General features: G+C 47.1%; 3 protein-coding genes across 3 annotated transcripts in view; 2 read left to right on the top strand and 1 right to left on the bottom strand.

The window, feature by feature from the left end:
- LOC309549119 (uncharacterized protein) overlaps nt 1-24,130 on the top strand; it is a 2,919,967-nt gene that overhangs the window by 1,405,462 nt on the left and 1,490,375 nt on the right. The gene's annotated exons all lie outside the window — the stretch shown is intronic.
- LOC309549117 (uncharacterized protein) overlaps nt 1-24,130 on the bottom strand; it is a 4,285,597-nt gene that overhangs the window by 2,881,753 nt on the left and 1,379,714 nt on the right.
- LOC309549130 (NACHT, LRR and PYD domains-containing protein 3-like) overlaps nt 2,228-24,130 on the top strand; it is a 68,364-nt gene continuing 46,461 nt past the window's right edge. The window contains 2 exon segments of the mRNA XM_082249166.1: nt 2,228-2,392; nt 23,896-23,957. Of these exon segments, the coding sequence (XP_082105292.1) occupies nt 23,927-23,957 (31 nt within the window). The 5' untranslated portion in view covers nt 2,228-2,392; nt 23,896-23,926.

The following is a 24,130-nucleotide window of genomic DNA, read 5'->3' as shown; positions in this document are numbered from 1 at the left end:
TTTTCCCGAGCCTCTCCCTTCCTATGGAACTCTCTACCTCAATCTGTCCAGCTACATAGTTACATAGTAGGTGAGGTTGAATAAAGACAATAGTCCATCCAGTTCAACCTGTGTAGGTGTGTGTGGCTGTAATCATCTCGCATACCCCTGAATGTTCTGATCCTTGAGATGTACGTCTAGTAGTCTTTTGAAAGCCACCATACTTCCCGCAGAAACTACCTCTTGTGGTAGAGAATTCCACAATCTTGTAGCACTAACAGTAAAGAACCCCCCACGTTGCCTGAGGTTAAAACGCTTCTCCTCTAATCGCATTGTATGTCCCCGAGTCCTCATGCAATCCCTTCGACTGAACAGCTTTTTTTCTAAGCCTAGATCCCCATTGAGATATTTAAAAATTGCTATCATGTCCCCCCTCAGACGTCTCTTCTCCAGGGAGAATAAATCAAGCGATTGCAGACGCTCCTCATAATCCAGGTCCTCCAATCCCCTAATTAGTTTAGTAATATTGTGAAAACAGCTGTTTCCTACTCTGACCACTTTTAGGCAATCTCTGTAAAATCTGTTCAGAGAGGCTTATCCTGCCTCCATCTAACAATTGTACTTTTATTTTCTCCATCAGCCCACCCCCCCATTTATTACCTTTTGTATCACTTATCTACCTAGATTGAAATCCTCCTGATTCCTCCTGTATTGAACTGTATTGTACCTGTACTGTCTGCCCTTATATTGTAAAGTGCTGCGCAAACTGTTGGTGTGGTATAAATCCTGTATTATAATAATCAGTTACAGACTCTGGGCATGCTGGGCACACCAAAAAAATGTCATATTTGTACACAGGGCATGCCTAGTACGCCCAGTCCTTCTGCCCTGCTGCCAGGATCCCCTCTGTCCCAGTACAGGGCAATTCATCTTTGATGAATCATAGCTGCATTGCCGACTACACAGAGAAGGTCCCAGCAGCAGGAGCTGTAAAAAAAAAAATCAGTCTGGCAATGTTTATCAACAACATTGCTCAGCTGCCAATACAGAAAGCTACAATGAAACATTGTTTCATTTTATATCTTTCTGTTTATTAATTTACAGATCAAAGGGATGAACTTTGATCTTAAGATAAAGTCAGTTAAAACAACCTGACAAGTAAAAAAAAAAACATTGTTTTTTTTTAATTAAATGTTTCTCTGTTGAACCCCTTATTAACTCTTAGTTTATGCTAATCAGCCCTAATTAACTCCTTACTCTCCTTCTCTATTAAATTATACATTTCCTGGTGATTTTTTTTCTATTTTATTAACTAATATTTCAACTTTATTTTCTGTTTTTGTTTACTTTGTTTATTAATATTTTACACCTTTTACATTACATGCATCATACTGAAAATAACGCAAAATTGAAAGACAATACTTTATTCATTTGTAAATAACTTTGCAATGCTTTGTACCAAAATCATCATTTTAGAGTTGTTTTAAACATGACAAATTACAGAATAAAATGCACACTATTTATGTGCAGTAACTATATTTATTTTTAAACTAACACTGCTCAAAAAAGAAAAAATGCCCTTTTTTAAGTTTTATTAAGTTTATTTGTCTAAGGATTGGAAAAAAAATAAAAATAAAAAAATCATTGTTGCAGGACAATATTCACAAAAAGAAAGCTTAGTTTGTCCTTAAAAAAACAATATGTGTGTGATGATGCTATCTTATGTAATAAAAAACGGTCGCTGAATAAACAGACTCATAGCAGAAATATGCAAAATTGCTCTGGTCCATAAGGGGTGAAGAGGTGTGAGAGCTGAAGGAGATAATGATAATAATAATTAAAATAATAGTAATAATAATAACATTTATAATAATATATTAATAAATATTCATTAATAATAAATAATATATTAATATTTCCGCTCAGTGTGTGGCTGTTCTCTCTCAACAAAAGTTGACTGTTTGATTTTGTCTAAAGGACATCATGGAAATCTTTTGTCAATCAGCAGCTGCAACCACCAATCAATCAATCAATCAATCACTTTGTTTGTGTGGAAGGAGAAATCTGAGCAAAACAACTAGCAGTGTACGGTCAGATTTACACTTCTTCTGCTTTCTGTATACAAAGAGGAAGTTGGATGCATCCGATGATGAGTTGTGTAAGAAGTAATGGAAGGCAGAGCAGACTCCAATAGAGGAAGTAGAAGAAACCCGTGTAGCTGTTTATTCACACATGAATATCAACCGTCATACAGTGGAAGAAGTTGGACTCTCTTGGTGCCGTGGTTCCAGGTTTTATCTTCCAGAATCTTCTGTGATTGGACTCTTCACCTTTCTAGAACTATTTTCAGGTCTCTTCATTGTCAGGAAGTACAAACAATCTGATTGGAGGATATATGGACAGATCTAACAAGGTGAGACCCCACCAATCATTCTTCTGACTGCTCTAAACAAAGCAGAGTTCCAAATTCTGAGAGCCGGCAGGAAATGGGAACTCCGCTCACTGTACATAGCACTCCAATTCCACATAGACCAGAAGTCTGTATATTGTGTAGTCTCTATATAGATAGTGTATAAATGGATGATGTATACTGTATAGAGAGGAGGAGAGTCTGTATCATACTATATACCCCTGTGTATAATATCCCCCCACTGATACCATAGACCAGAAGTCTGTATATTGTGTAGTCTCCATATAGATAGTGTATAAATGGATGATGTATACTGTATAGAGAGGAGGAGAGTCTTTATCATTCTATATATCCCTGTGTATAATATCCCCCCACTGATACCATAGACCAGAAGTCTGTATATTGTGTAGTGTCCATATAGATAGTGTATAATGGATGATGTATATACACTGCTCCAAAAATGAAAGGAACACTTTGAAAACACATCAGATCTCAATTTTTGAAAAATATCATGCTGGAAATCTATACTAGTAAGGACTGGGTAATGGGTTGGGATCTATACTGGTATGGACTGGGTAATGTTAGGATCTATACTTGTAAGGACTGGGTAATGTGTTAATATCTATACTGGTATGGACTGGGTAATGTCTTAGGATCTATACTGGTATGGACTGGGTAATGTCTTAGGATCTATACTGGTATGGACTGGGTAATGTGTTATGAGCTATACTGGTACAGACTGGGTAATGTGGGAGGATCTACAGTTGTGTTCAAAATTATTCAACCCCCAATGCTGTAAAGGGTTTTAGGGAATTTAGTGTACATTTGTAATTGTATTCAGAATGAGATCCTACAAGGACTTCCTAAAGAACCATATGCAACTAAAATGACATCAATTGGTTTTGTATTACAGTAGTAAATGTTTATTATGTGAATTCTTCATTGACACAATTATTCAACCTCTTAAAGACTACCACTCTGAAGAACATAGGTTCATTGAAGTGTTTTCAATCAGGTATTGAAAACACCTGTGGATGTCAGGGAGCAGCAATAAAGCCTAATAAGCACCAATAAGGCAGCTTTAAAATGACTGTGATACTCAGCTCCTTCTAGACATTTACTGGTGTGGTTACAAACATGGTGAAGTCAAGAGAATGTTCCAGGAAGACAAGAGAAGAGGTGATTACTCTTCACAGGAAGGGCAATGGCTATAAGAAGATTGCAAAGATGTTAAACATACCAAGAGACACCATAGGAAGCATCATTCGCAAATTCAAGGCAAAGGGCACTGTTGAAACGCTACCTGGTCGTGGCAGAAAGAAAATTCTGACTTCGACTGCTGTGCGCTACCTGAAGCGTAGAGTGGAGAAAAGTCCCCGTGTGACTGCTGAAGAACTGAGAAAAGATTTGTCAGATGCGTAATGAAGGCCTCCATGCCAGAACTCCGAGGCGCACCCCCTTGCTGTCTCCAAAGAATAAGAAGAGTCGACTGCAGTATGCCAAAAGTCATGTGGACAAACCACAGAAGTTTTGGGATAGTGTTCTGTGGACTGATGAAACAAAATTAGAACTGTTTGGGCCCATGGATCAACGCTATGTTTGGAGGAGGAAGAACAAGGCCTATGAAGAAAAGAACACCTTGCCTACTGTGAAGCATGGCGGGGGGTCAATCATGCTTTGGGGCTGTTTTGCTTCTGCAGGTACAGGGAAGCTTTAGCGTGTGCAAGGTACCATGAATTCTCTTCAGTACCAGGAGATATTGGATGACAATGTGATGCAGTCCGTCACAAACCTGAGGCTTGGGAGACGTTGGACCTTTCAACAGGACAATGATCCCAAGCATACCTCCAAGTCCACTAGAGCATGGTTGCAGATTAAAGGCTGGAACATTTTGGAGTGGCCATCACAGTCACCAGACTTAAATCTGATTGAGAACCTCTGGTGGGACTTAAAGAAAGCAGTTGCAGTGCACAAGCCTAAGAATTCGACTGAACTGGAGGCTTTTGCCCATGACGAATGGGTGAAGATACCCATAGATCGCTGCAAGACACTTGTGTCAAGCTATGCTTCACGTTTCAAAGCTGTTATAACTGTAAAAGGATGTTGTACTAAGTACTGAATGTCACTTGGGGGTTGAATAAAACTGATAATGATGTGAGCACAGAAAAGACATTTGTGGTTATTTCATTATAAATGTTATGTTATATTTGTCTGACCTACACCTGCCTCTTTGATTTAATTGTAAGCAGGATGACTGAATGATCAAAATCAATGTCAAACTGGCCAAAACAATCAATTTCATTGGGGGTTGAATAATTTTGAACACAACTGTATACTGGTATGGAATGGGTAATGTGTTAGGATCTATACTGGTATGGACTGGGTAATGTGTTAGGATCTATACTGGTATGGGCTGGGTAATGTGTTAGGATCTATACTGGTATGGACTGGGTAATGTGTTAGGATCTATACTGGTATGGACTGGGTAATGTGTTAGGATCTATACTGGTATGGACTAGGTAATGTGTTAGGATCTATACTGGTATGGACTGGGTAATGTGTTAGGAGCTATACTGGTACAGACTGGGCAATGTGGGAGGATCTATACTGGTACGGACTGGGTAATGTGTTAGGATCTATACTGGTATGGACTGGGTAATGTGTTAGGATCTATACTGGTACAGACTGGGTAATGTGTTAGGATCTATACTGGTACTGACTGGATAATGTGTTAGGATCTATACTGGTATGGACCTCAGTAGTGTGTATAGCCCCCACGTGCTTGTATGCATGCCTGACAATATCGCGGCATGCTCCTAATGAGACGATGGATGGTGTCCTGGGGTATTTCCTCCCAGATCTGGACCAGGACATCACTGAGCTCCTGAACAGACTGAGGTGCAACCTGATAGTGTTGAATGGACTGAAACAGAATGTCCCAGAGGTTTTCTATTGGATTTAGGTCTGGTGAGCGTGGGGGCCATTCAATGGTATCAATTCCTTCATCCTCCAGGAACTGGCTGCATACTCTCCCCACATTGTCGTACACCAGGAGGAACCAAAGACCCACTTAACTATCATAGGGTCTGACAATGGGTGCAAGGTTTTCATCCCAATACCTAATGGCAGTCAGGGTGCCATTGTCTAGCCTGTAGAGGTCTGTGCATCCCTTCATGGATATGTGAGAATTGGGTGGAGAGTAAATATCTATCAACAAAATGCCGGCACGACCCCCTGTAAATGTAGTGCATCTAAAAATAAACCAAGTCTGACAGGGAAAACCCTGCAGACAAGGAAGATGGGGATTTTAACGTGCCAAAAAATATCAAAAGAAAATACAAGTTTTATTGAAAACAAAATAGTAAAGTCGACATATGAAAATACAGTATATAAAAGGTGTATCACATAACATAGCACATCCTACAGTACGGTGGATCGATGTGTTTCGTCCATAATTTGGGCTTCCTCAGGATCCAGGTGTGTGGCAGACTTTTCAAAGAATATATATATACAGTACACCCTGAGTAAAACCACAAAACTAAATCTCATAAACCAAGCCACGAAATCTAGAGTAGTGAACTGAAAAATAACCGGTTGGTCTAAGCAGGGAGAAGGAACATATAATTCCCTACAGAAAATATTAACCCAGCCAGGGATGAATACAATCAAATATTGAATGCAGATAAACGCCAAACTCAATAAGCCTATAAACACCACCTAGGATATGTGATATATATGGAATAAAAGGAAAAATTCCATACATCCCTGCCGCAGATAGACCCGCCAAGTCCTGTTGATAGGTTAAGGACCTTCTACGGCCCTGTCCAGCTCTCCTAGAGTAACTGCCTGTCTCCTGGAATCTCCTCCATGCTCCTGAGACTGTGCTGGGAGACACAGCAAACCTTCTGGCAATGGGAGGTATTGATGTGCCATCCTGGAGGAGTTGGACTGCCTGTGCAACCTCTATAGGGTCCAGGTATGGCCTCATGCTACCAGTAATGACACTGACCCCAGCCAAATGTAAAACTAGTGACAAACACTCAGAAAAGATGAGTAGGGAAAATGTCAGTGGCCTCCACCTGTAAACCATTCCTGTTTTTGATGTTGTTTCATTGTTGCCCATCTACTGCAACTGTTATTAATTTCATTACCACCAAAGCAGCTGAAACTGATTAAAGACCCCTCTGCTACTTAACTGACCAGAACAATATCCCAGGAGTTTACTTGAATTGATGCTATACTCTGATTAAAATGAGTTCCTTTAATTACATTTTTTTAAAGCAGTATATATACAGTATATATGTATATAGAGAGAGAGAGACAGAGAAAGAGGCTATATCATTCTATATATTGGGGAGGGGATGCATTGGACACATTTGCTTCCCCTGTGCTATGTGCTGGGTGTCCAGTGTGCCCCTGTGCAATTAGGGAGGGATGGGCTACCTCCAGGCTCACCTGCCCTCTATCCATTAAAATGCATGTGATTCTACTATGGAGGCTCTCAAAAATGTACAAATGTTAGGGCTCCAGATAATAATGGGATGCCTTGGAGCTGCTCTGCAGCTTATGCATGTATTTGCAAATATGGCTAAACCCCTGATTTTAACACAAACTGTTAGACAGGATAATTCAGTTGTTTGCAGGCTGGCTGGCAAGTTGAGCTGGGAATTTTCTTTGGTTGTGTTTTGCATGCGTTGCTGTGAAGGCCCGTTATAGGTGGGGCAGTGACCAGTTGTTTGTTACTGATGTATAGAGATCTGCCGAACACCCCCCGGTTCAGTTGGCACCAGAACTCTCAAACATCGCAAAAGTTCAGATCCAAACCATGAACCCTATTCATTTCTATGGGACCCGAACTTGAAATATCCCTATTTTGAAGGCTTATATGCAAGTGATTTACATGAAAATGGGCATGGGGACCTGGGTACTGCCCTAGGGGACATATACCAATGCAAATATGTTTAAAAAAGATTAGTGATTTTAATGAAGCTGAAAGTAAAACTAAAAAAATGAAAAACTCTGTAAGGCGGTGCATCTGTACCATGTATAGAACATGCCGCAGCAAAACTGACAGATATAAAGGAAAAAATTACATTTAAATTGATTTTCCCTGCAAGCTTTCTTTATTTAGTAAACAACGGTTTGGGGAGCCAGTCTGTATGATGAGGTCACATTTTAGTGCACTGGGAACAAAATTAGAGATTTTTTGGATAAATACTAATGTCTTTTTGACATAATTTGTATGGAAATAACAAAGTTTTATACCACAGTGAACCAATAATGAAAGAGTCTGCTTAATCCAGCGCTGGGGGTGATGGCTACAAACCACTTGAGGCATACCTCAGAGAAGTCATAAAAATGTCTATGCCACGGTTTGTGATAAAAAATATGTATTGTAAAATCAAAGTCATAGGATTCCAAGAATGGAAAGGGTTAAAATATGGCTGACATACAATAAATGTTAAACATCATGCTTGATTTTGAACCTTGATCTCACCCAAACCTCATATCAGGGCCGGTGCTGAGGGTGACCAAAAGGTGTGTAGGTGCCAGATGTTACATGGGCATCTACCCAATGGAAGTTATAGCAGGGGGGGAGTACCGCGCTTTAAAGGTGCTTAGTGAAAATAAATTTGTGCATATTATTCATATAAATAAAATTGCTTTCAGTGCTTCCAAATATATTAATCATATAAATCCCTATGTGCTTGAATAAAATACTGCTTACTAATAAATAAATTTTCTCCAGTGCATAAATAATATCTTCTAGGTGATGCAGATATAAATTAATAATAAATTGTTTTCTCTTCAGTACATAAATATTATCTTATAAGTGATGTAAAATTTGGTGCCTAATAAAATCCACAATCCTTATATAAAAATTATTAAAGTACCAGTGAAAAAATTATATAATAGTGCTGTTAAATCAACAATAAATATATAATTCAAAAATTCGGTAAAGTGCTAAAGTGTCCTTGAAATAAGTTAAATAAATAAATAAATAAAGAAGTATGTGTTCAAAAGAATCTTCTTTCCCAAATCTCATGCAGGTGCTCTTCCATGCAGTGACCACTAGGTGTCCTAAGCGCTCACCTCAATTGCCTTTACAATAAGCCTTGTATTATTTGCCTTTGTGTGGTATTTCCTCCTTCTCTATGGCGTGTAGGTCCCGCTAATGATACCCGAAAACTCTCCTTTATGGACCGGTATTTCAGGGGGTATGTGTGGAACCGTTGTATCTCCAAAAATAAATGGGCCACAATAGTGAAGTACCGGGATCCCTGGAAGAAGCTGTGTGGGCACGCAGTGTAACGCGTAGGACGCCAAACCAGAAGTGACGTATCGGCAATACGAGTGTTATGCAATAGGAAAGACGGAATACAATGTGAGTCTTATTTTAAAGTCTATTTTAATAAATTATCAACGGTACTTCACTATTGTGGCCCATTTATTTTTGGAGATACAACGGTTCCACACATACCCCCTGAAATACCGGTCCATAAAGGAGAGTTTTCGGGTATCATTAGCGGGACCTACACGCCATAGAGAAGGAGGAAATACCACACAAAGGCAAATAATACAAGGCTTATTGTAAAGGCAATTGAGGTGAGCGCTTAGGACACCTAGTGGTCACTGCATGGAAGAGCACCTGCATGAGATTTGGGAAAGAAGATTCTTTTGAACACATACTTCTTTATTTATTTATTTATTTAACTTATTTCAAGGACACTTTAGCACTTTACCGAATTTTTGAATTATATATTTATTGTTGATTTAACAGCACTATTATATAATTTTTTCACTGGTACTTTAATAATTTTTATATAAGGATTGTGGATTTTATTAGGCACCAAATTTTACATCACTTATAAGATAATATTTATGTACTGAAGAGAAAACAATTTATTATTAATTTATATCTGCATCACCTAGAAGATATTATTTATGCACTGGAGAAAATTTATTTATTAGTAAGCAGTATTTTATTCAAGCACATAGGGATTTATATGATTAATATATTTGGAAGCACTGAAAGCAATTTTATTTATATGAATAATATGCACGAATTTATTTTCACTAAGCACCTTTAAAGCGCGGTACTCCCCCCCTGCTATAAATATCTGTATTGTGTAGGTTACCAATAACAGTACCTGCAGCATTAAAGGAGATAAGGAGATCATAAAGAGTGACAGCGCGAGAATTTCACCAACCCATTACATCTACCCAATGGAAGTGATGAAAGACCACTGGCTGAACCCGTGAGGTATGAGAGATGATATGGAGAGACCATCAATTGACCGGGCAGAGGACTCCAAAACCTTGGATGGTGCAGCTGGTGTAGTCCGGGCTGGGGATGGAACACAAATTCGGTTGTAGAGCAGATTGAAAGCTGTCAGCAGGATAAAGTCATGACAATGCATTTTGGGCATGGCTTTCTGGGGACTAAAAACTATCTCCTAAAAATTTACATTTGTTATCCTCTGCTTTAATGCCTCCAAAACTGCCAGAATCCTCCTTCTCCTCCCTCTCCTCTTGTGTGTTCTGTGGCATTGCAAAAATGGTGTCTGCATAAAGTGGGCCTTGAGAGTAAAGGAAGTCCTACTCTTATGTGCCCTGTCCATAATGTCATGCTGAGTCTGCTCCAGCAGGAACACAAGAGGACTAGTGTCACTGATGCATGCATTGTCACGGCTCACCCTCCTTGTGGCCTCCTCATATGATGATAGTACAGTGCATGCATCCTTTATCTGCATTGGCTTGAGGAAAAAAAACCAAGCTCCCCTGAGCCTGTCATTGTGCCATACTCACCCAGGTACTCGTTGATGGCCCTCTGCTACATGTGCAGCCTCTGCAGCATTGCCCAAGGGCAGTTCCACCTGGTAGGAATGTCACAAATCAGGCGGTTTACGGACAGGTGGAATTCCCTCTAAATTCCAGCCAACTGGCTGTGTATGACTGCTTAAAATGAATACAGACTCTTCTAGCCTTAAAGTATCTTGTAACCCTTGGTACCTGTTTAAGAAATGTTGCACCACCAAATTAATGACACGTGCCAACCTTCCCTGTCAAAGAGCAGACAGAAGGTTAGTGCCATTATCGCACACCACCATTCCTGGCTCCAGCTGGTGTCTGGGTCGGCCCCTGCAGAGCTGAAATAATCTCTGCTCTGGTGTGGCTCCTGTCCCCTAGACAGACCAGCTGTACCACTGTATGGCATCTTTTAGCCTGACTCATTGAATAGCCCCGTGAGCGCTTAGGGGATACTGGTGGTTCATAGGACAATTCAGCAGAGGAGGGCATGGAGGAGGAGGAGGGGGTGGAGCTGACAGATCTTGCATCATCATCACCACCAGCTGTATGGAGATGGGGTGGCAAAACAAGCGCCAGCACTGAGCCCTGTCCTGAAACCTTCCTAGTTGCAAGCAGAGTTACCCAGTGTGCTGTGATCAAAATATATCATCCCTGACCATGCATGCTGGAGCACGTGTCAGCAGTAATGTGGACTTTGCTGCTGACTGCCTTGCCCAACAATGGCAAAACATTGCCTTCCATGTGATGGTACAGAGCTGTAATGGCCTTAAGTGCAAAGAAATAGCAACGGGGAACCTGCCATTGTGGTACAGCACATTTTGCAAATACACGGAACGGGTCACAATCCGCAAGAAGGAAAGGCAGGAGTTGTGAAGCCAGCAATTTTAATTTAGATGCTGGGCATATGGGTGGCAGTGACAATTTTTTTATGCAGCAGCTGGGGCAGAGAAATTTGCCTGCTATACTCTGCAGCTGGGCAGCTGGGTAGCTGGTGGTGTGCTGCTGGCAGATGTGTTGCAAGGACCTGTGACACCCCTATCCCTGTCAGTGGGGGCTGCTGAGATGTCATGAGATATAGCGGGGGTAGACATGATAGGAGAGGAGTAAGGAGGAGAAGGATTGTGTCCCTTTTGTGTGACTTTCTGGTGCTCTTGCAAGTGTGCTGAATGGTGAGAGGTTAAATTCCTTTGCAAGCATGTGATACCCAAATGGCTGGTGTTTTTGCCAGGCTTTATCTGCTTGTGGCAGAGAATGCAAATTGCAACAGTGCGATCGGCTACACATATGCCAAAAAAGGCCCAGACAGCGGAGTTGTGGGAAGTGGGCCAAAAGATAACAGCTAGACAATCTGATTGAATAGGGTGACTGCTCCTTACTGTTTCATGATTTCTGCCTCTGGAGGACATCCTGCCTCATTGGCATTGCCCCCCCCCCTCATTTTCCTTTTCTGTTCTATCAGGCACCCAAGTCGAGTCAGTGACCTCATCATCATCATCATCCTCCCCACCCTCATCATTACAGGAGTCAACTTGGCAATACACTGTGGCTGGGGGAACATGACTGCCAATTTGTGGACAAGGAGGCAGAATAAGCTGCTCTGGCAGCTGCAGTAGACTACCCACTAATGTCAGCTTGGGTGATGGAGGATGAGGAGGATGAGGATGGTTTAGTAAGCCAGCCCACCACCTCCTCTGCATGCTGTGACTGGATAGCAATGACAACATCACTAAACAGAGGAAATGATGCCCTGCCTGAGGACTGACCAAGTCCACCTTTGCCTGTGGTCACAGAAACTGCTGCCCCCCTCATAGTGGCATAGCAATGTCTGCCTCTCCTTGTTGGCCTCCCAGACATGATGTGGGAGGAGCTTATTACCCAAATTTAATAGAAACTGAAAAATGTGAGACTGTATTCACTTTATTGGATGAAAAGTGGTGTTTGGTGCACTTTAAATTGAGGACTGCCACTGACAGAAATGTAAAAAATGTAAAAAAAATATTAATAAAAATGGGGGAACACGAGTGTAGCAGTAGGATAAACTGCTGCTGACAATTTTAAAAAAAGGGGCAGGCAGGGGACATAAAAAAAATGCAGCAACCAAAAAAATGTGTATACAGCACTAAATGTAAGGTAATGCTGTTAAATACACTCCACTACACTTTACTCACACTACACTATACTCCCACTACACTGACACTACACTATGCTCACACTACACTGACACACTACACTGACACTACACTATAGTATACTCACATTACACTGACACACTACACTGACACTACACTATACTCACACTACACTGACACTACACTATAGTATACTCACATTACACTGACACACTACACTGACACTACACTATACTCACACTACACTATACTTACACTACACTACACTCACACTGCATTGACACCAGGGCCGGACTGGGAGTAAAATTCAGCCCTGGAAAAAATTTCATACCAGCCCCATAGCATTATTATACCGGCCCAACAGCATAACACCATTATTTTCTTGTTCATAAAAGGGAAAACCATGCATTTTAAAGCAAATTTGAAGAGTGTACTATACATAGGTAAGATAGATATGAAAGCATATAGGGCAATATATATAAAAGAGCAAATTCTAGTTAAAAGTGGTAAAAGTGCGGATATGGTAAAGGAGATGTCATAGGCTGTGCAGACATGATACAGGACGTCAGAGGCTGTGTGGACATGGTACAGGAGATGTCAGAGGCTGTGTGGACATGGTACAGGAGATGTCAGGGGCTGTGCGGACACGGTACAGGAGATGTCAGGGACTGTGTGGACATGGTACAGGAGATGTCATACGCTGTGCGGACATGGTACAGGAGATGTCAGAGGCTGTGCGGACATGGTACAGGAGATGTCAGGTGCTGTGCAGACAGGGTACAGGAGATGTCAGAGGCTGTGCGGACATGGTACAGGAGATGTCAGAGGCTGTGCGGACATGGTACAGGAAATGTCAGAGGCTGTGCGGACATGGTACAGGAGATGTCAGAGGCTGTGCGGACATGGTACAGGACATGTCAGAGGCTGTGCGGACATGGTACAGGAGATGTCAGAGGCTGTGCGGACATGGTACAGGAAATGTCAGGGGCTGTGCGGACATGGTACAGGAAATGTCAGAGGCTGTGTGGGCATGGTACAGGAGTTGTCAGAGGCTGTGCGGACATGGTACAGGACATGTCAGGGGCTGTGCGGACATGGTACAGGAGATGTCAGAGGCTGTGCGGACATGGTACAGGAAATGTCAGAGGCTGTGCGGACATGGTACAGGAAATGTCAGAGGCTGTGCGGACATGGTACAGGAGATGTCAGAGGCTGTGCGGACATGGTACAGGACATGTCAGGGGCTGTGCGGACATGGTACAGGAGATGTCAGAGGCTGTGCGGACATGGTACAGGAAATGTCAGGGGCTGTGCGGACATGGTACAGGAAATGTCAGGGGCTGTGCGGACATGGTACAGGAAATGTCAGAGGCTGTGCGGGCATGGTACAGGAGATGTCAGAGGCTGTGCGGACATGGTCCAGGAGATGTCAGAGGCTGTGCGGACATGGTACAGGACATGTCAGGGGCTGTGCGGACATGGTACAGGAGATGTCAGAGGCTGTGCGGACATGGTACAGGAGATGTCAGAGGCTGTGCGGACATGGTACAGGACATGTCAGGGGCTGTGCGGACATGGTACAGGAGATGTCAGAGGCTGTGCGGACATGGTACAGGAAATGTCAGAGGCTGTGCGGACATGGTACAGGAAATGTCAGAGGCTGTGCGGACATGGTACAGGAGATGTCAGGGGCTGTGCGGACATGGTACAGGAGATGTCAGAGGCTGTGCGGACATGGTACAGGAAATGTCAGGGGCTGTGCGGACATGGTACAGGAGATGTCAGAGGCTGTGTGGACATGGTACAGGACATGTCAGGGGCTGTGCGGACATGGTACAGGAGATGTCAGAGGCTGTGCGGACATGGTACAGGAAATGTCAGGGGCTGTGCGGACATGGTACAGGAAATGTCAGAGGCTGTGAGGACATGGTACAGGAGATGTCAGGGGCTGTGCGGACATGTGTCATGGTCTTACCTTCTTGCTGTTCTCCTTCGTTTGACATGTGCTGGCGGCCATCTTGGTTTCTGGGTTTCTTGTAGCCTCCCACCCTGCGGCTCCTCCTTCCCACTGGGAGGAGCTGGATACCTAGCTCATATATATAGGAGGTCTGTGGCTTCAGTTCCCTGCTTGGTCCTCCTGTGTTCACATGCTACTAAGACTGCTGCTACTTCTGGTTCCTGTTCCTGGCTTCGTCTGACTACCCTGCTGGTTCCTGATCCTGGCTTCGTCTGACTACCCTGCTGGTTCCTGTCCCCTGGCTTCGCAAAGACTCTGCATCGGTTTCGCCATCCGTTTGGACTTTTGCTTTATAGCTTGTTTTTCAATAAAGCTTTCTTATTTTCACTTATCTGTTGTTGTACGTCTGGTTCATGGTTCCGTGACATTAGGACCAAGACATGAATTCTGACGGTACAGGGCCATCCTCGCTACCCACGCTGGTTGCCAGACTTGATCAGCAGGATCACCTGTTGGGTCGGTTCGCCGTGGCGTTGCAAACCCTGCTTGAACGCACGGTACCACAGGCCACGAATTCTGACGGTGCAGGGCCATCCTCACTACCCACGCTGGTTGCCAGACTTGATCAGCAGGATCACCTGTTGGGTCAGTTCGCCGTGGCGTTGCAAACCCTGCTTGAACGCACGGTTCATTTCGCTCCCGTTGCCGATGGGTCGGTTGTCGCTCCTGGGTCCGCTCCTACTGCCGCTCCGGTTGTTGCGCCAGAGTCTACCCCGACACCTGTTATTGCGCCTGCGGTGTTTCGGGGTATGTCCGGTTCTGCCCCCCTTCCACAGCGGTTTGGGGGAGAGCCAACTCAGTGCCGAGGTTTCCTTAACCAGGTGGGCATTTATTTCGAGTTGCTGCCACATGCCTTTCCTACTGAGAGATCAAAGGTGGGCTTCTTAATCTCGCTGCTCTCGGACAAGGCCTTGGCCTGGGCCAGCCCTTTATGGGAGAACAACAATCCGGTGGTTGCCGAGTTTTCCGGTTTTGTTGCTTCTCTTCGGAAGGTATTCGATGTGCCGGCTCGTGCTGCCTCTGCTGCGAAGCTCCTTATGTCCATCAGACAGGGTTCACGATCCGTAGCTGAATACGCCATTGAGTTTCGTACCCTGGCAGCAGAGGTGGGCTGGAATAATGAGGCTCTGGTCGCTGCTTTCTCTCATGGTCTCTCGGATGCCTTGAAGGATGAGGTTGCAGCTAAGGACCTACCGGTGGAGCTCGAGTCTCTTATTTCTTTCCTGATTTTGATTGACACCAGACTCAGGGAGAGACCTTCCTTTAAGGAGAATCTGCGGAGGCCTCCTAACAGATTGGCGCCTACCTTTGTTGTCCCACCCATGCCTCCCTCTCCTCCCACGCCTCCTGGGGATGACTTGTCTGGGGGTGAACCCATGCAGCTGGGGTTTGCTCGCCTGTCCGAGGGGGAGAGGGTACTCCGGAGACGCGAGGGCCGATGCATGTACTGTGGTCTCGGTGGGCATTTTCGGTTGGCATGTCCGAACCGTCCAGGGAAACGCTCGCACCTGAGATCCTGTCGGGGGCAGATCTTGGGTGGAGTCTCCTCGTCCCCGGTTTCCCGTGTTGACAAACCACTGATCACTGTTGTCCTTTCCTGGGTCGGGGGCTCGGTGACGACCCAGGCGTTGGTGGACTCTGGTGCTGGTGGTTTGTTCATTGATAGTGTGTTCGCTGCCGCCAATTCCATTCCTCTGCAGGCTCGAGGTTCTCCTCTGGCTCTTGAGGCGATAGACGGCAGACCCCTTCTGCCGCCACACGTGACTCATGAGACCCTTCCAGTGGGGTTAGCCATTGGTGCCGTCCACAGAGAGTCGGTCTGCTTCCAGGTTATTTCGTCTCCACACTACTCGGTGGTCTTGGGGTACCCCTGGCTCCAGGAGCATAATCCGATTTTCGATTGGAGAACGGCCGAGATCCTCTCGTGGTCACCGCAGTGTGGGGCTAGTTGCATCCATGGGCCTGTCAAGTTGCTGTGTACTTCCTCGGACTCCCTGTTGCCCCCTGAATACGAGGAGTACCGGGGTGTATTCGATAAGGTGCGCGCGGTTGCCCTACCTCCGCACCGCCCATACGATTGTGCCATCGAGTTACAATCTGGTGCCGTTCCTCCTCGTGGCAAAGTCTATCCACTGTCGGTAGCGGAGAATGAGGCCATGGAGGAGTACGTGAGGGAGGCGCTTTCACGTGGACACATTCGCAAATCCTCGTCCCCGGCGGGGGCTGGATTTTTCTTTGTGAAAAAGAAGGGCGGTGAGTTGAGGCCTTGCATCGATTACAGGGGTCTCAATCGCATCACGATCAAGAACGCTTACCCGATACCCTTGATTTCCGAGCTGTTCGATCGCCTTAAAGGGGCCACGGTCTTTACCAAACTCGACCTGAGGGCGGCATATAACCTCGTAAGGATCAAGGCGGGTGATGAGTGGAAGACCGCGTTTAACACCAGGACCGGTCATTATGAATCCTTGGTTATGCCCTTTGGGCTGTGCAATGCGCCCGCAGTCTTTCAGGAATTCATCAACGATGTTTTCCGTGACCTGTTGCAGCAGTGAGTGGTGGTCTACCTGGATGACATCTTGGTATATTCTGAATCCATGGAGACCCACATTCTGGATGTCAAACGAGTGTTGCAACGGTTACGAGAGAACAAGCTGTTCGGTAAGCTTGAGAAATGCGAATTTCACCGATCCCAGGTAACCTTCTTAGGTTACATCATTTCCGCTGAGGGGTTCTCCATGGATCCTGAGAAGGTTTCGGCTGTCTTACAGTGGCCCCAGCCCAGTGGTCTTCGCTCCCTGCAGCGCTTTTTGGGCTTCGCCAATTATTATCGGAAGTTCATCAGGGACTTTTCCATGCTAGCCAAGCCTCTCACGGATCTGACCAGGAAGGGCAGTAATTCCCAGGTCTGGCCGCCCGAGGCCATCCGAGCTTTTGAGGCTCTAAAGTCCGCCTTTGTGTCGGCTCCGATTCTGTCGCATCCCAACCCTGGGTTGCCCTTTGTCCTCGAGGTGGACGCGTCTGAGACGGGAGTAGGCGCCCTTCTGTCTCAGCGTAGAACACCAGAGGGTCCTCTGCTTCCTTGTGGGTTTTACTCCCGGAAACTGTCTTCCGCGGAGTGCAACTACCAGATTGGTGACAGGGAGTTATTGGCCATCGTGCAGGCTCTCAAAGAATGGAGGCACTTGCTCGAGGGTTCGGTGGTTCCGGTCCTCATCCTGACGGACCACAAGAATCTGACCTACCTCTCTGAGGCCAAGAGATTGACACCACGTCAGGCCAGATGGGCTCTGTTCTTGTCACGTTTTAATTACGTGGTCTCCTACCTACCCGGTTCCAAGAACATCAGGGCTGATGCCTTATCACGGCAGTACTCCGACCTGTCCAGGGAGGAGTCGATTCCGACTTCGGTCATACCTCCGAATCAGATCCTGGCTGCCATTCGCACCAGCCTGACCTCTCCCCTGGGTGAGCAGATTTTGGCGGCTCAATCTGGTGCTCCCTCTGGGAGACCCAACGGCAGATGTTTTGTGCCTGAGGAGTTGCGCACTCGGTTGTTGCGAACCTACCATAACTCCAAGACCGCGGGGCATCCTGGAAAGAATCAGCTGTCCTGGGCTGTTTCACGTCTGTTCTGGTGGCCTTCCCTACGTTCCGACATCGCCGCATATGTAGCGGCATGCTCCGTTTGTGCCCAGAGTAAGTCCCCTCGGCACCTTCCGTTGGGCCTTCTGCAACCCTTAGCCACCGGGGAGCGCCCATGGTCACACCTGGGGATGGATTTCATTGTGGACCTCCCTGCATCCCGAGGCCATACGGTCATTCTCATGATTGTGGATCGGTTTTCCAAAATGTGTCACTGTGTTCCTCTCAAGAAGTTACCCTCTGCACAGGAGTTGGCCACGATTTTTGCCAGGGAGGTCTTCCGGTTGCACGGTTTGCCCAAGGAGATTGTGTCGGATCGGGGGAGTCAGTTTGTGTCCAGGTTCTGGCGCGCCTTTTGCTCCCAGTTGGGGATTCATCTCTCCTTCTCCTCGGCCTACCACCCTCAGTCCAATGGGGCCGCAGAACGTTCCAATCAGGCCTTGGAGCAATTCCTTCGTTGCTATGTCTCCGATCACCAAGACAATTGGGTTGACCTCCTGCCTTGGGCTGAGTTTGCCAGGAACACGGCGGTGAACTCTTCCTCTGGGACGTCTCCCTTCATGGCCAACTATGGGTTCCAACCTGCCGTGTTACCGGAGGTATTCTCTCCCCAGGATATTCCGGCTGTGGAGGATCACCTTTCCGTCCTACGTGCTTCTTGGGTACAGATCCAGAAGTCCCTTGAGGTCTCTGCGCAGCGCCAGAGACTCCAGGCTGATCGCAGACGAGCGCCTGCTCCTTCCTACCAGGCCGGAGACCGTGTATGGTTGTCCACCCGCAACCTCAACCTTCGAGTGCCCACTCCCAAGCTGGCGCCTCGCTTTGTTGGTCCCTTCCGAGTGCTTCGCAGGGTAAACCCGGTAGCCTATGCCCTTGCGCTTCCTCCTGGCATGCGGATCTCCAACGTGTTTCATGTCTCCCTGTTGAAGCCTCTGGTGTGTAATCGTTTCACTTCCTCGGTTCCTCGGCCTCGTCCGGTCCGAGTGGGCAATCGTGAGGAGTATGAGGGGAGCAATATCCTGGACTCACGCCTGGTCCGCGGTCGGGTGCAGTTTTTGGTTCATTGGCGTGGTTATGGTCCAGAGGAGCGTTCCTGGGTTCCCTCCGCAGATGTCCATGCTCCTGCCTTGCTCCGAGCCTTCCACGCACGCTTCCCTCAGAAACCGTTCTTTACTCCGCGGAGGAGGGGCCCTTGAGGGGGAGGTACTGTCATGGTCTTACCTTCTTGCTGTTCTCCTTCGTTTGACATGTGCTGGCGGCCATCTTGGTTTCTGGGTTTCTTGTAGCCTCCCACCCTGCGGCTCCTCCTTCCCACTGGGAGGAGCTGGATACCTAGCTCATATATATAGGAGGTCTGTGGCTTCAGTTCCCTGCTTGGTCCTCCTGTGTTCACATGCTACTAAGACTGCTGCTACTTCTGGTTCCTGTTCCTGGCTTCGTCTGACTACCCTGCTGGTTCCTGATCCTGGCTTCGTCTGACTACCCTGCTGGTTCCTGTCCCCTGGCTTCGCAAAGACTCTGCATCGGTTTCGCCATCCGTTTGGACTTTTGCTTTATAGCTTGTTTTTCAATAAAGCTTTCTTATTTTCACTTATCTGTTGTTGTACGTCTGGTTCATGGTTCCGTGACAACATGGTACAGGAGATGTCAGGGGCTGTGCGGACATGATACAGGAAATGTCAGAGGCTGTGCGGACATGTTACAGGAGATGTCAGGGGCTGTGCGGACATGTTACAGAAGATGTCAGAGGCTGTGCGGACATGTTACAGGAGATGTCAGGGGTTGTGCGGACATGGTACAGGAGATGTCAGAGGCTGTGCGGACATGTTACAGGAGATGTCAGAGGCTGTGCGGACATGTTACAGGAGATGTCAGGGGTTGTGCGGACATGGTACAGGAGATGTCAGAGGCTGTGCGGACATGTTACCGGAGATGTCAGAGGCTGTGCGGACATGGTACAGGAGATGTCAGGGGCTGTGCGGACATGGTACAGGAGATGTCAGGGGCTGTGCGGACATGGCACAGGAGATGTCAGGGGCTGTGCGGACATGGCACAGGAGATGTCAGAGGCTGTGAGGACATGGTACAGGAGATGTCAGGGGCTGTGTGGACATGGTACAGGAGATGTCATAGGCTGTGCGGACATGGTACAGGAGATGTCATAGGCTGTGCGGACATGTACAGGAGATGTCATAGGCTGTGCGGACATGTACAGGAGATGTCAGGGGCTGTGCGGACATGGTACAGGAGAGGTCAGGGACTGTGTGGACATGGTACAGGAGAGGTCAGGGGCTGTGTGGACATGGTACAGGAGATGTCAGGGGCTGTGCGGACATGGTACAGGAGATGTCAGGGGCTGTGCGGACATGGTACAGGAAATGTCAGGGGCTGTGGGGACATGGTACAGGAAATGTCAGAGGCTGTGAGGACATGGTACAGGAGATGTCAGGGGCTGTGCGGACATGGTACAGGAGATGTCAGGGGCTGTGCGGACATGATACAGGAGATGTCAGAGGCTGTGCGGACATGTTACAGGAGATGTCAGGGGCTGTGCGGACATGGTACAGGAGATGTCAGAGGCTGTGCGGACATGTTACCGGAGATGTCAGAGGCTGTGCGGACATGTTACAGGAGATGTCAGGGGTTGTGCGGACATGGTACAGGAGATGTCAGAGGCTGTGCGGACATGTTACCGGAGATGTCAGAGGCTGTGCGGACATGGTACAGGAGATGTCAGGGGCTGTGCGGACATGGTACAGGAGATGTCAGGGGCTGTGCGGACATGGCACAGGAGATGTCAGGGGCTGTGCGGACATGGCACAGGAGATGTCAGAGGCTGTGAGGACATGGTACAGGAGATGTCAGGGGCTGTGTGGACATGGTACAGGAGATGTCATAGGCTGTGCGGACATGGTACAGGAGATGTCATAGGCTGTGCGGACATGTACAGGAGATGTCATAGGCTGTGCGGACATGTACAGGAGATGTCAGGGGCTGTGCGGACATGGTACAGGAGAGGTCAGGGACTGTGCGGACATGGTACAGGAGAGGTCAGGGACTGTGTGGACATGGTACAGGACATGTCAGGGGCTGTGTGGACATGGTACAGGAGATGTCAGGGGCTGTGCGGACATGGTACAGGAGATGTCAGGGGCTGTGCGGACATGGTACAGGAGATGTCAGGGGCTGTGCGGACATGTACAGGAGATGTCAGGGGCTGTGTGGACATGGTACAGGAGATGTCAGGGGCTGTGCAGACATGGCACAGGAGATGTCAGAGGCTGTGCGGACATGGTACAGGAGATGTCAGGGGCTGTGCGGACATGGTACAGGAGATGTCAGGGGCTGTGCGGACATGGTACAGGAGATGTCAGGGGCTGTGCGGACATGGTACAGGAGATGTCAGAGGCTGTGCGGACATGGTACAGGAGATGTCAGGGGCTGTGCGGACATGGCACAGGAGATGTCAGGGGCTGTGCGGACATGGCACAGGAGATGTCAGAGGCTGCGCGGACATGGTACAGGAGATGTCAGGGGCTGTGCGGACATGGTACAGGAGATGTCAGGGGCTGCGCGGGACATGGTACAGGAGATGCAAGAATTATTAGGGGCCCTAATACAATGCTGATCCCCCCTCCCCCTAATACAATGCTGTTTCCCCCCCTCCCCCTAAATTTGGGGGGGGGGGTCAGCATTGTATTAGGGGGAAGGGGGCCCCAGGGGGGGTGGCACGGCAGATAAGCATTGTATAAGGGGGAGGGGGGACAAGTCAGGCCAGCATTGTATTCCCCTAATGGGGGGGGGGGAGGGTGGTTAGCAGTGGGACCTACCCTAATATGCTGATTGATTCCCCCCCCCTCCCCGACCCACCAGCCCCAGCCCATTTACTTTTTCTGATGATCATCCGCACGCCAGCCGCTCATATGGCTCTCTCTGCGGTGCACTCTCTGCCACTGTCTCTGACTCTCTGACCTAAGTAAGTCAGACAGGCTGCTCACCTCATCATCATGAGTTCGATCACATGGCTGGCGCGGCGCGTGTCTGTCTGTCATGTTGTCACATGTTGTTTGTTGTTGTGTTGGGACTGGACAGTGGCGGCCGCGTTGCACATCATCAGTGTGGAGGGAGGGATCATCATCACCAGTCGGCAGTCGCAGGCTCGCAGCCTCCCTCCACTCACTTAGCCACCAGTCATTTCCCCGCCGCACCAGCCGCTGAGCCGCCCCGCCCCCATGACCGTCGGCGTGGTGACGTAATGCTGGTCACAGCGGCTGACGTCACGCGGTAATATCGGACGAACGGACGGACAGTCACAGCCCAATGTTTAAAGCGGCGCTGCGGCTGCGCTGGCCATTAAAGCGGCGCTGCGGCTGCGCCAGCCATTATTTCCCGGCCCACCGGGAAATATCCCGGTATCCCGGTAGGCCAGTCCGGCCCTGATTGACACTATAGTATACTCACATTACACGGACACACTACACTGACACTAAACTATACTTACACTACACTGACACACTACACTATGCTTACTCTAACACTGCAGTATACTCACACTACACTGACACTTACACTATACTCACACTACACTGAAACGCTACAATGACACTAAACTATACACACACGACACTATACTTACACTATACTCACGCTACTATACTCGCTGTAGACATCTTACTGGCTGATACTTTGGTGCAGATTAGTACCAGTCTTGGCTATGAACAGGGCAGATTTGTGGATGACACCTAAAAGTATGAGTCTGTATAAATTAAAGCCCTAAACAGGGTAAAATTCCTTTGTGACCCCGATATACCAATCAGATGAATGGCGGTGTCAGGAAGGACATTCCAGCAGACAGAATCACTCTTCTAAATATATAGGAGTCACAGGGTGTGTCTGTGAGAGCAGTCAAACTCTTCAGCCCCCAAAGTTGACCTTTAGTGTGGGTAAATGGTATCCTTACTGTCCCCAGGGCTGTTCTTCCAGAGAGCAGAAGCACGCTCCTAAAAAGATCCATAAAATGAAAGAAGAAGAAAGCGCCTCTGAGTGCAATATAAACCATTTATTACATTACGTTCCTGCTGTTCACTAGAAGGGTATGCATTCCACTGTGACCTCGGCTCTGTTTGGGACCTCCCCTGTTAAGCTCCACGCTGTTTCTTCTTCCATCTCCCCACACTGCTGGATGGTTTCCGGGTGAGACAGCTTCGTAGGAGCCGTGTGAATGTACCCTAGTGATGTCTTATCACGCCTGCTTTTCTTAACCATCATGTAAGTGACACTTGACTTTATGTAATAAATGGTTAATATTGCACTCAGAGGAGCCTTCTTCTTTCATTTTAAGAATGGCTCTTCTAGATGGCTTCCATTGCACTGTATATACTGCTGCTGGGCTGCCTGCTGCCAGCCCCTGCCTATGTGCCACTGGTGTCCATCCGGCATACCTGCTCTACTGAGAACTACTGATAGTCTCAGCCTGCTCCTGTCTCCTGCTCAGTGGTGTCCATACAGCATTCCTGCTCTGCTGCGGTTCACTGACGGTCTGCCACTACTTGATCCTGAAAGTCCGTCCAGCCTAGTTACTATCAAGACTGATAGGCACTTGTGCTACTCTGCACTCCTGTGCTACCCGTCTGTCTGCTCTATCAGGAGCCCCAATTCAGAGGTGTAAGAGAGGCCTTCTTCATCGTATCAGGCTCTTCCACCAGGTACGTGACAGCCGAAATGATAGTACTGATTGACCCTCATAGTTATGAGTTGTAAATATCAGAAGTCCATCCAATTCTGATATTTTTTGTTTGGACATCCAGGCAGACAATCGTTATCCACATTAGGGAACAAAGTCCTCCTGATTGATTCTGTTCATCACACTACAAATGAGCTTACTATTGTTTTGCTCTTTCCAGGTGATGTCATCTTGGGTAATCTCCTGATTTCATGGCGACCTCTTCCTCCTTCTCCTCACAAGGTATGACTGTTAATCCTAACAATCTTTTACAATGTTTTCCTCCATCTCACATCTCCGAAGATTGAAATCTGTAGTCTGAAGGGAATCAGAGATTGCCCTATGGTCTTCAGTTGTGGGACCTTAGATATACCGACCATTCCCTGTTACCTCCAGAAAAACTGCTAAAGAGACTA

This window comes from Pelophylax lessonae, assembly GCF_965119305.1.
Source record: "Pelophylax lessonae genome assembly, chromosome: 3".
NCBI lineage: Eukaryota > Metazoa > Chordata > Amphibia > Anura > Ranidae > Pelophylax > Pelophylax lessonae.
This window is presented reverse-complemented; position numbering and strand designations above follow the sequence as displayed.